At 32.8% G+C, this 13,469-nt stretch overlaps 1 protein-coding gene across 3 annotated transcripts in view; it reads left to right on the top strand.

Annotated features, from left to right (window-relative positions):
- The window catches only part of LOC140432298 (phenoloxidase-activating factor 2-like), a 42,759-nt gene extending 29,890 nt beyond the window's left edge, over nt 1-12,869 (top strand). For all 3 annotated transcript variants that reach the window (XM_072520120.1, XM_072520119.1, XM_072520118.1), the window contains exons 3-5: nt 8,815-9,083; nt 10,654-10,817; nt 12,632-12,869. In XM_072520120.1, the coding sequence (XP_072376221.1) occupies nt 8,815-9,083; nt 10,654-10,817; nt 12,632-12,829 (631 nt within the window). In that variant the 3' untranslated portion in view covers nt 12,830-12,869. The remainder of the gene's footprint in view (nt 1-8,814; nt 9,084-10,653; nt 10,818-12,631) is intronic.
- The last annotated feature ends 600 nt before the right edge of the window (nt 12,870-13,469 follow it).

Raw genomic sequence — 13,469 nt, 5'->3', positions numbered from 1 at the left:
ACGTTGTATTAGATTTTATTGTTATTTTTATTTTGTTTCGTGGAAAATAAGTTTATCGCACACGCATCCACACCACCACGAAACATTGGTGACCCCGCGAACATTGAACATTGACAATTGGACATTGAACAGTAACTATTGGTGACCCCGTGAACATTTAAGAAGAATAGTGTTGATAATATACTTTTGCTGGTTAAAACAGTGAATCTAAATCAGTGAAACTGCCAGATAGTGCCAATAATAGTGCTACAGGAGTGGATCGCATAACAGTGAAAATCCTACCGTTCTGGTCCAGCGATCCCGAAATATGGTTCCTGCAAGTAGAAAACCAATTTGCACTAGCAAACATTACAAGTGGCGCAACAAAATTCAATTATATACAGGTATGTAAAGTTAAAAACAGAATTAATTAAGAGACTCACAACGACTCAGTGCATCACAACAACAAAAAATTAAAAGAACTTTGATCAGATAAAAGGCATATATCGAGCACAGTTTAATTAAATCTTGCCCAAGTACTTTCGATCCCTAGATCATCTTCAGGGGCATTTCGTCAATTGTGGCCTATCCGGCATAGATGTCATAAACATAAAATTGTACATTACACTACACTACAAATAGACAAACAAACAATTTAAAATAATTTAAGGGAGGCTACATTGCTTGAAGAAGTCGGAGACAGAATTCTTCAAGACAATACTTCAGACTTCTTCAAGCAATGTAGCCTCCCTTAAATTATTTTAAATTGTTTGTTTGTCTATTTGTAGTGTAGTGTAATGTACAATTTTATGTTTATGACATCTTGTTCTTGCCGGATAGGCCACAATTGACGAAATGCCCCTGAAGATGATCTAGGGATCGAAAGTACTTGGGCAAGATTTAATTAAACTGTGCTCGATATATGCCTTTTATCTGATCAAAGTTCATTTATTCGAGCATTCAACCTTATATTTATTTAAAAAATTAAAAGACTACTCGAGTACCTTCTCAATTCTTACGACATTTACAATCTTTAGCAGGCACAACGGTACCAGATAATATTATAAGATCTCTGTGGTTAGGTAGACTGCCATCCTGTACACAGGCTATTTTAGCTACCCAATCAAACGCTGATTTAGACACAGTTGCCGAGCTAGCAGATACAGTTTTCGAAGCCGTAGCTCCTAGAACACAAATTTCGGAAACGGCCACTGCTCTTGAAAGCACCATCGAAAAATTAACAGCCGAATTAGTTGAAATGAAATTTCAACTAGCTAACATCGCAACTGCTCAACCACAAACTAATATATACCGTCGTAACCGCAGCACCTCAAGAGGAAGACCATACCATAGAAACAGAAGCCACAGCAGGGAACATAATAGTGACATATGTTGGTATCACTACCGTTTTGGTGATAGTGCTCAAAAGTGCACACCTCCGTACAAGCAACAGGAAAAACAACACGGGCAATCGGTAAGTGCGGCATCCGATCCAAGCCCAAAGTCTCGTCCCCTTTTCGTAACGGACTTTGAAACTAAAAAACAATTTTTAATCGACACCGGGCAGATTGTGCGTGTTTCCCAGAAAATATGTACGGAGCGCGCGCAAAAAGACTACATATGAACTATACACGGCCAATGACACTGTGATCGGAGTGGCGGACATTTCAAAGCCTATTATAGGAGCTGATTTTGTATCACATTTAGCTCTCCTAGTAGACATTGCTAACCAGTGCTTAATAGACAGTACTATAACTCTTCGAACGAAGGGACTCTTTAAAGATTGTTTCGATAGCAGCGTAATGACAATCACGGAAGTGTCGCGTTACCATATGCTGTTAGCTCAGTTTCCGGAAAACACGCGACCCGCCGGTATTCTGAAAGACATTCAACATCAAACCAAGCACCACATAGATACAACACCAGATCCACCCGTTTTCTCTAAGCCTCGACGATTAGCACCTGACAAATTGCAATGGGCTAAAAAAGAATTCGAAAATCTTCTGCGACTAGGCATCATAAGACCATCAAAAAGTAACTGGTCTAAACCACTACATATGGTTCCGAAGAAAGGTGAGGAATGGAGACCCTGCGGAGATTATCGAGGTTTAAACCAAAGGACTATTCCAGATCGATATCCAATTCCACACATCGAAGACTTCGGTCAGTCGCTAGCTGGTAAGATCATTTTCTCTACAATAGATTTAGTTAGAGCATACAACCAGATACCAGTAGCTACCGAAGATATACCAAAAATTTCCGTTACCACACCATTTGAACTGTACGAATATTTATATATGCTTTTTGGTTTAAGAAACGCAGGACAAACCTTCCAGCGTTTCATACATAAAATTTTACGTGGTCTTGATTCGCCTACGCCTACATCGATGACATTCTCATTCAATCAGAATCCGAAGAGCAGCATATATCTCATTTAGCAGAAATTTTCAAAAGGTTTAAGCAATTTGGTGTTGTGATTAATCCAGCAAAGTGTCAGTTTGCTTTGGAGGACTTCAAAACTAGTTTAGCTGACGCTACTTTACTGAGCCACCCTGTAAACGATGTTGATATCTCCATCACTTGTGATGCTTCCGATTTTTGTCCTGGAGCTGTATTACAACAAAAAACGGATACAGGTATGAAACCTTCAGCTTTCTTTTCCAAAAAATTCTCACCTAGTGAAAAGAAATATAGTGCGTACAACAGAGAATTATTGGCTATATATTTAGCTATAAAACGTTTTAGACATATGATCGAAGGCAAAGACATAACCATATACACTGATCACAAACCAATCACCTTCGCCTTTACACTATTGAAACATAAGAAAAATCGAAATTTTCAATCCCATTTTTCGAAAAAAAAAATGATATAAATTTTTTTGGTATATTAGCAATACGTGTGATAATCATAGTAATGACATTGGCGCTTTGTGTCCGATAATATCTAAATATAAGTAGTACATATGAAAAGAATAGCTATGACATTGGCACTTTGTGTCCATCGATTTTCGCACGTTATAATTAAAGCTCGGATTTATAGGCAACAAAAATTGAAGAAAAAGGCGCCTATATAGACAAAGATTTTTATTAAAATAGGTAGGAATATTAACATTTAAGCAAAATATAAGCAATAAAGGAATATAACTTATTATTTATTGTACAAAATGAATTAACGTAATATTAACTTAAGGCAGGTATATTTACACATCATAATCATAACATTAGTATAAATAAATTAGTAACTAAATAACTGTAAATTAATAATTAAACATTGTAACCACTTAAAATTTTATCATTAATAGAAACAACTAAATGTTTTTCAATATTTTCGGTCTTAAAACTATGTCTTCGATCACTTAAAATTAATTTGTACATTGAAAACGAACGTTCGACATCGACAAATGTAATTGGAGCATATTTCAGAGCGGATAATAAATCTGGCATAATTTGAAATTCCTCGGAAAATGTCCCATTCAAAACTTTAGCAACATTAGATAAAAACGAAAAACCTTCATTCTTGTCGAAAACATATTTCATTTTTTTTTAAATGAATTGACCGTTACTTCCAGGTGCCGATTTAATTTTCGTCTTTAAATTATCTATTTATTTTACTGACTCACATAAATTTATCTCTTGTTTTTCTAATAAGCTAATTGTGGTAACTATTAATTTATAATTGTCATTGATATAAGCGAGTTCCTGTTTCAATTTGGGATTTTTTAATATTTTTTTTGCTTCTCGAATGGCTTCGGAAATATCATCATCAAATTCTGACATAACTAATTCTATTTCATTGCAGTGTTCAAAGTAAAAAAAACTGCTTCGAGCCAGGTTTCCCACCTTGTAATTACTGGTTTAGGTGGCAAAGGGACACCGGGAAGTCTTTCTTTATATATTTGCACCCTCAACGGAGCCTTTACAAAAAATTTTTTCATAAAATTTATAAAATTATTTACCAACGGAAACAGATTTCTTATTTCTTCAGCAATTCTATTTACCCCGTGGGCTACACAAGTGCAATGAATTAAATTAGGATAAAAAATCTTTAAATTAACAGCAGCTTTTAACATATATATATATATATATATATATATATATATATATATATATATATATATATATATATATATATATATATGTTAGATGTTTCAGATGCCGCAGCATCTGAAAGCATTAAAACTATTTTATTCACTGGTATAAATGGCGTTGGGTAAAAAGAGGTTTGTTGTATTGACTATCTTGTATAAATCGACTTGTTTGTTTTTTCCAATTCTTTAACGGCAACTAAATAAGGTTTTCTCGCAAAGTTTTCGTTCAAAATTCCAATCATTAAATTAGCTATATATCTGCCGCATACATCTGTCGTTTCATCCATGATAATATACAAAAAATTGCCCTCTAACTCCCGCTTAATTTTTGAAATACATTCCACATAACATTTTTCCACAGTATGTTTTCTCAATGTACTCTCGTCCGGTAAGGATTTATTATTTATCTTAATATTTTTCCTTACTTATATAAGGAAAAATATTAAGATATTTTTCGAAAAAGCATTTAAAACTAGGGTTATTAACTTTATATAGAGGAATGTTGGATGCAATCATCATCTGGCATAAATCAAAATTAAATGCGTCTTCCTCCTGTTTTTTTTTTGAACTGCTTAAACTATCCCGCAGAGATATTTGGGCTAACTTAGAGGAATTTCATTTTTCCAAATTACGTTTATGAAGGGGGTTCCACAATGCTGGTCATTAAAGTACTTTTTTCTACTTGAAATCTAAGAATTTAAAAAAAAATAATTAGAATTCTAAAACCGCTTTAGAATTTAGTTGTTGTGGGACGAGAAAAAAAAAAGAAAAAATAAAACTTACCGATTTGCCGCATGGTTTACAAAATGCTCCATCTCCTTCTAGAGAAAGTTCCGAATAAGGTGCGATTCATAGCCTTAATTTAGATGTCATCTTTTCACACAAATGTCTAAAACGTTTTAAAACGTGTTCTTTGCTTTTCGGTATACGCAACAAAACTAAACTAGGATATAGCAATTTGTGACTAAACTCTGATACAGTAACCGACTGTACAACTGATAATAAACTAATAAAGCTTAAGGATTTCCAAATAGTTAACCCTCAAGTCTCGATCAGGTACATTTTCCTAGAAATCTGTTATATAAACAAACCATTGATATTTTATTATTGATCCACTATTTTATTATAGAATGGTTTAGTAATAGGATAATATCATGGGTAGTACCATGAAATTTTAAAAAAGGCACAAATAGAGCGTATGGGCATAGACATTGGCGTCCTGGAAACTATAGAATGCAAAAGGCTGAAATGGTATGGCCATGTAGAAAGGATGAATGATCAACGATGGCCAAAGAGAATGTTACAGTGGATCCCCACCAACCGCAGGAAAAAGGGAAGACCAAAAAGATCGTGGAGACAAGAAGTAAAAGGTGCAATGGAAGATAGGGGTCTACAAGTAGATGACTGGAACGATCGCAAGCGTTGGAATCTAGGTTGCGAGAAACGGCGGCAGCTGTAATAAACTCGTTATATATATATATATATATATATATATATATATATATATATATATATATATATATTTATATATATATATATATATATATATATATATATATATATATATATATAGGCGGAATTTACGAAAAAGGCAAAAAGCGCAAAAAACAATTATAATAGGCAAAATAGGCAAAAAAGGCATTTTGCCTATAATTCGAGCTTTAGTTATAATACATTTAATCATCCACGTTAGTTTCATCGTTAGTGTTTATATCAGATTCATCATAATCTTTTAAATTAATAATTTATTTATTAACAGAGACTAGGAATTTTTTATAATCCTTTTCTGTTGCTATTACTTTTTTAATTACACCTTTCCGGTTTAATTGATCAATGGTTTCAAATTGTTTTTTAATAAATTTTACTTAATTCCAGGAAAATTTCGGCGAAACATTTTTATTGCATATTTTATGTTTCAATTGAGTCCATAACAGTCCAATTGGATTTAGCACACAATAATATGGAGGTAGTCTTAAAACTGTCTGTCCATTATTCGTTGCAAAGTTGTAACAGCATACTCTTTTTCGTAAACACGGGTGTGAAGAATATCTAGTAATTGTTTTTTGTATCAGTTTCTTCAAAATATAAATCCTCTTCAATTAAAAAATTCTGAATTTACAATTTCAATGAATTTGAACTTGGAATTTCTCTGGCGAGTCATGAGTGATGCGGGGCATTGTCAAGTACAATTTCGGTGTTGGCTGGTAATTTAGGAATCAAAGTGTTTTCAAACTATACTTCAAATATACTACTGTCCATATCATTATGATAATATAAAGACGAATCTTTAATGTTCTTAGCTGACAGTCCCAATGCCCCATCTATCTAACCGTTTTCAACCCCACAGTATAAAATACTAATTCTCTTTCCCTTATTACAGCGAACATAGTGTCATGGGTGTCGTACCATGTTTTATCTAAATAAAGGATATTTCTGCCTTCTTCGTGGTATTTACAAATGCCTCTTCTGTAGTCGTTTCTTAACGACAGTATTCTGCTGCTCTCTTAAGTTACGTTCTTTTTTTGATTTTTTTTTATATTTGAAACCAGTAGCTTTAAGAATTTTTTTCCAATTAACTCAACACGTAAACTTCGTTGGAAAATTATTAACTGCGTACATTTCATTGGTCTGGTTTTTCGAGCAGTTTTTGTTATATATCTAGCATATGCTCTGTGTTTTCTTACTATTTTAGTTTTTCCTATATGTGTTGTTTTTAATTAAATGTTAAGCTCCTGGGATAACTCACTCGACGTATCCGTGTCGAGTTCTTAATCCTCGTATTTGAATTTTCTGAGTTGTTTCGTCAGCTTCTTTTTTAACATTGTACATTTCAATTTTAGTGGACGCTCGGATTTACCTGAATGGATTTTGGATAAGAGTTGTATTAATGCTTGAGTGTCTGAGGTATATTTATTTGTAACACTGATAACATTTTTAGCTCCTTAAATGTTTTCAAATAAATCAACTGTTTCTTCGATGGTTAATATTTGTTTTTCGGAATCGAATAATTTTTTAATCGGTTGCATTAGGGTTTCTAAAGGCATTGTCGATGTTTTTGTTTTTTATTCTTTTTTGTTTTTGGGTTAGCTTTGAAAATACATTGTCACTAGCTGATGTCTCAATGGAGGTGTTATTGCTTCAGATATAGTTTATTTGGAGGATGATTTTGATGTATTTTCCTCGTTGGATATGCTAAAATTCTTGTGGTGCCGGACAGTCTTTATTTTCATTAAGAGAGCTAGAATTATTGTGTAGACCGGAAGATGAAGACTGTTTAGTAATGCTTGATGGATATATCAGTTTTGGATAGTACTGATATTGTATTAACTGTAGTCGATGTATCGTGCGTTATTAAGTGGATTGTAGATGATGTTTTTGAAGGTGATGGTTTTGAATATTTGATAGATTTGAAGAGGTACTCGTTGTTGAAGGTGTCATAGCAGTCGTTGCTGCTGACGATACTGTAGTAGATTCATTTTTGATTGAAAATGTAGTAGTTGGGACAGCTGAGATATTTACAGTTACTAAGCACAACATGTTGTTTGCAATAGAAACATACATCTAGTGTTAAAAAAATTCGATTGTTAATGTCGTTATATGTTACAACAATGGAATCGGGTGTTGTGGGTGGGGATATGTAAATATAACGACGGAAACAAAGTACATGCTTGTATTCCGGATAGGTGGTTCCTATTCGCAAAAATGACATTGATGAAGTTAGTTTTAGTCCTAAAGATAAAAGTTCTTTCTCTATTATCTTATGCGGCATAGTGGGAGATACATTGGATAATAAGAGTCTTTCACTTGGAGTAATTAGTCTACGGACTTAAATTTGTATATTGTTAACAGTGATGAAACCTCCATTATTTGTAAAAAAATCATCTACGACTTGTTTGCTTGAGAAAAAAATACAGATACGATTGTTGGTGATTCTTGATGAAAAAACAATATGTTTTGGACTAACTAGAGTACCTATCACTAGAACAAATAGAAAATGATATAACAACCTTAAAAATAAAAAACTGGAGAAAAAAAGCACGAAACAGATCGGAATGGAGAAGAATCCTAGAACAGGCCAAGACCCAAAAAGGGTTGTCGAACCAGTGATGATGATGAGAGTACCTATCACTAACAAGTATTCTTCTAATTTGACATTATTGAGAGAATTAAAAACTATTGCTTGCAGTTTGAATGGATAAATTGGTTCTTGTTGTTTACTTGCTGCAGCTGAGTAAGATAAAGGTGGTTGTGAAGTAGATTGAGATAATTCATCTTTATTCTCAGTAACATCAAATTCCATTTTTAATCACCATTTGATTATTCTAAATACTGACCTGTTCCAGTTCATGTTTTGGTAATTACCTTTGATAATAAAAACTAGTGTTGATAAATGGCTTGTATAATAATTTATGTACTGTGTTTCTAAGATACTGTGATCACGGATTACTTTATTAATAATAAAATACATATTCACAGATCTTATTTCTTCGACGCACAATAAACTAACACTATAACACTGTATGATAGTGCAGTGTAAGAATTTTACGATTGTTATTACTCTGTAAATTTCACAATTTGTCAGGATATATTAAAATAGCGTCTATGCTTATTCGATATCGGCGCCGAACTCCTCGTGATTAAGTGTTTTGTTGCGCATATATAGTTTGCTAACGTTTTTACTTTTGCTTTAATCCTTGTATGCTCTACAATGTTTTAAATACTATATATTTGCGCTTATCCTCCAGGAATAAATCCTTTGACCTGACTGTCCGAGCTGGAGAATGGGACACCCAAACAACGAAAGAAAGGCTACCATATCAAGAAAGAAACGTCAACCAAATTATCGTCCATGAGGAGTTCGTTCCTGGAATTTTACATAACGACGTCGCGCTTTTAATTCTCGAAGAAGCAGTAAACAAAGCAGACCATATTGGTACCATTTGTTTACCGCCCCAAAACGCTAAAATAAATTCGAAAAACTGTTTCGTTACTGGATGGGGTCAAAAGGATTTCGGTAAGTTAAACATATTAAAATACATTTACAATATTTTATATATTAGGTACTTTGTGATTCCTACAGATATTTTTATTTATTTTTTATTACTTTACTATAAAGGCACCATTTTTATTTCTTTTTATCGTATTTGAAATACAAGGTAAAAGTAATCTCGTGCTACTTGAAAGAAATATTTCCATACTTACAAGTACAAGTGTAAGTATAAATTTTGTTCCGGGTTTAGACCGTGTTTTTCTTAGATAAAGCAAACGTAGCTTCTTAAGAAGCAAAAACTTACCGTAGATTGAGGACTTCATATCTGGAGGCTACAGTTAATAACCGGAGAAGAAATTCACTCACAATAATTCAAATACTTGATGTGAAACGTCATCATCATCATTACTAGCCGTTTTGAATCCGCTGCTGAACATAGGTCTCCCGTAAATAATTCCATTGCATCCGATCTTGAACACCTTGAATCCAGTTGTGCTGATTGGCTTGATGTCGTCCGAACACCTTGTTGGAGAACGTCCTCGATTACGTTAAGCATCGTATCTAGGTCTCAATTCTAAAATTTTCTTGGTTCATCTTCCATCTCTGACTCTGGCAACATGCCCTGTCCAGTTCCTTTTCAGCGTTCTCTCCTATTTCAATTTAAACTCTGTCTCTGAGGGATATATTCAACATTGACCTCTTCATTACTCTTTGTGCCACTTGTATCTTATTGATAGTTCCATATATTCAAAAATATTAACATTGGACATATATCACGTGTCGATGATATGGAGAGACTAGTAGTCCAAGGAAAATTGGAGGGAAGAAGTCGAGAGCGATCACCAACTCGATGAACTGATACAGTCGAGAAGTAATTAAACACGAATTTGGTTAATGCGGTACGTGAAGACCAAAATAGAAATAGATTGAGAGACAGAGTAAAAAGAAAAATACGATTCCTGGAAGAAACGCAACATTTATAATCACTACATAAATTACTCTGTGACTTCATCTGTCATTTTGAAGGATATGTTAGGGATAGTTGGAACTATGATATCATAACCTATTTTGTGTAAATGTGTCAATGTTAAAATATACTGATAATTGCAATTACGTGCCAATACTTGTTGTGGGTAATCTCGTTACAGGGACGGACGACATCGTTCATTTTTTCCGGGAAGTCATTGAAGAGAATAATGGACGTGAAGTGGATTCTCGACTTTATGTCCGAAGAGAATTCGTATGTCGGAGACTGATCGTGGTGACAAGTTGCATTTGTTGGGTAGTACCTAGTGGGATTTTTCGGTCTGAGCATCTGAGAGAACAAATTTCACTGACAGTTGAAGCACTAAAGTGTCTGGTAAATGAGTAATCGTCTGGATTCTCTAGAGCTTTGACTGTTGTACTTAAGAGAACAAAAGAAATATTCTAATTTCTTTTATATAATATGATGCAAATATTATTTTTCATGCTGGAATTTATTACTAAAACGGTTAGTTTCTTTATTATTCAGCTCAGCATTAGTTTCAGGAATATTAACTTAGTGTGATCTTCTCTATTATAGATTTATTAATTATTCTTTTATTTTTCTTAGGCAAAAAAGGAAAATTCCAATCTATATTGAAAAAAGTAGAACTACCTACAATTGACAAACGTATTTGTCAAGATGCCTTAAGAACTACCCGACTGACATCAAAGTTTTCTCTACATAGCTCCTTTATGTGTGCTGGTGGAGAAGAAGGAAAAGATGCGTGCACAGTAAGTTATTACTTTTTAATAATTGTCATTATTAACTAGTTGGTGTATATTTGCCACGATAACTAGTAGGCGAGTTTGTGTATATTGTTTGATAATCGGGTATTATAATATTCTCTCACAACTAAAGTTTTTAAATCACTATATTTTTAATTAAAAAATAATTGTGCGTGTTATGGATTTCTTCTTCTTCTTTTTCCTCTTCATAAGCAATTCTGCTTGTTATTAGCGGATTAATACCTCTATGGAAGGAACTCCACCTTTTGCGTAATCGTCCGATACTTCTTGTGCCGATTGGTAACTTATCTCTTGCTATTTTTATGAAACTGGTCTCCTGCTTTTTGCTTATGTGGTTTTTCCATTCTTTCTGTCTATTTAATGTCAATTCATTTATACACTGTACGTTACATTTTCTTCTAATGTCTTGACTTCTCTTTCGATCTCTCTGCATATTTTCTCTAATTCTTCTCGGTACTTTTATCTCTGCCGTTTCCAATAGCCTTTGTGTTGTGGCTGTGTGGGTTTTGTTTCTGAGGCATATGGCATTATTGGTCTTACACTCGCTTTATAAATTCTTGACTTTATCTCAGTGTTAGTGTCTGTTTCGCTATATAGTGTTAATAAGACATCCTGCCAGTCTATTTGCTTTTTGTACTTGATCTCTCACTTCTCTGTATAAGTATCCATAACTGGTCAGTTTAATTCCAAGGTATTTTATTTCCATTTTACTTGTTCAGTACTGATGCCATCAATTTATATTTTACTGTGTTTAGGGTTTATAAAGAACAAATTTAATAGATATAATAATCCCATATATATTTCATCTAATTTACATTCCGTTGCACGTCATCGGCGTCATAGCCCGTGACGTCACATGATACCAACACTAAATATTTAGGCGGTAGGTGTGTTTTTTTTTAGAATCACTTTGCCGAGTACACTGGCATTACAGCCACTAGACATATTTTATTATATACGTGTAGAAATAATATTTAAAAATTTCTATTAATGTTAACTTAAAGAAATACACAATAATATGTTTCATTTAATTTGTATAAATGCATTATAAAGCGTTTTTATGAAGAATATTTGTTCGGAACACACTGTAACTGTAATCGAACGAAGGTGAAATTTTGGCATAAATTGGTAACACTTATTTGACAGTTGCGGTGTTGACACTTTTTGTACTTTATTATTTTAAATTTTAAAGTGAATACAACATGTGAATTTAAACAAGCGGCTCAAATTGTTTTTAACAAGATTATTGTTTAACTCTTGTTTTGTTTCTATTTATTTGCATTAAATATTAATTTAGTTTGTTGTATAATCCACTTTTGCAATAATTATGTGACCTATTTGATTTAAAATGGATTCAGAAATTTTTTATACTTTGGCAACTATGTCAACTTCGATCTCTGACGTAGATAATGACGTGCAATGGTTTGTAAATTAGATGGACTGTAATGGAGTATTGAAGGACTCGATATAATTATTGAACGTAACGAAAACTAATTCCGAAATCTAACGTCTAACCGAAATTTAAAATTCTAGTCATTTATATCCAGAGTTATCTGCAACATTGGAAAACTTTAACATTCTTCTTCTTTTGACTTTACAAGTTTAAGTAGATATTTGCTTGTCTGGCCATATCCTTTCATTCAATCTATCTTGTACCCTTCTCCTCAATTCTCTTAAATATAACGTTTTTTAGCGAAATTTTTGAAATTAAACAATAGTTTCAAATTTGTGACCCTTTTGGGTCAAAATCCAAATAACTTCTTGCAACAATATATTATAGTCATTATTTTTTATTTTAGGGTGATGGAGGTAGTCCTTTGGTGTGTCCTGATCCTACAAATGCACAGAGGTACGTCCAAGTAGGAACAGTCGCCTGGGGCATTGGTTGTGGTACTTTGAATATTCCAGGAGTATATGGTGACGTTGCTCAATTTAGAAATTGGATCGACCAAAAATTACAAAGACTTTCAATTAATAGTGCCCCTTATACCGTGTAATTCTGTACTTACATATTTTGAATATAATTAATTTTTTAGACTTCTTTATACACCAAAATTCCAATATATATATATATATATATATATATATATATATATATATATATATATATATATATATATATATATATATATATATATATATATATATTATATATATATATATATATATATATATCCTCTAAAATAACAGCTGATCTGGTAGATGAAAAGGGGGTTGAGGTTAATTGGGTATACAGCTGATTGAAAGCTAAGTGTACTCTGTTCAACAGTTCATTATATTTCGCCAATTTTCATTGGCATCATCAGATGATAGCTACAATTATTTAAAATATGGTAAAATATAATTTAGTAGTTGTTTGTTATTTATATCTTACTTGATTGAGGTTAACGGCAGTCTGACTTTTTAATAACATCAAGTAATGGTTTGTGGATACAATGTGGGTTGCAGCTATATTCTACATGTAACATTTAGTTGTATAATTAACTTTAACAATTAAAATAAGTACAAACACAATTCAAATTAAAAACAAAACAAACACAAAAACATTTAGTTGATTGACTGTCATTAAGGTTAAGTACCAGAAATACCAAATATCGAATGTTATTGATTGACTTATGCCAGAAGATAATTAGTTCC

Source organism: Diabrotica undecimpunctata, chromosome 1 (genome assembly GCF_040954645.1).
Source record: "Diabrotica undecimpunctata isolate CICGRU chromosome 1, icDiaUnde3, whole genome shotgun sequence".
NCBI classification, from domain to species: domain Eukaryota; kingdom Metazoa; phylum Arthropoda; class Insecta; order Coleoptera; family Chrysomelidae; genus Diabrotica; species Diabrotica undecimpunctata.
Note: the sequence above shows the minus strand (reverse complement) of the source record. Positions and strands in the feature narration are given on the sequence as shown.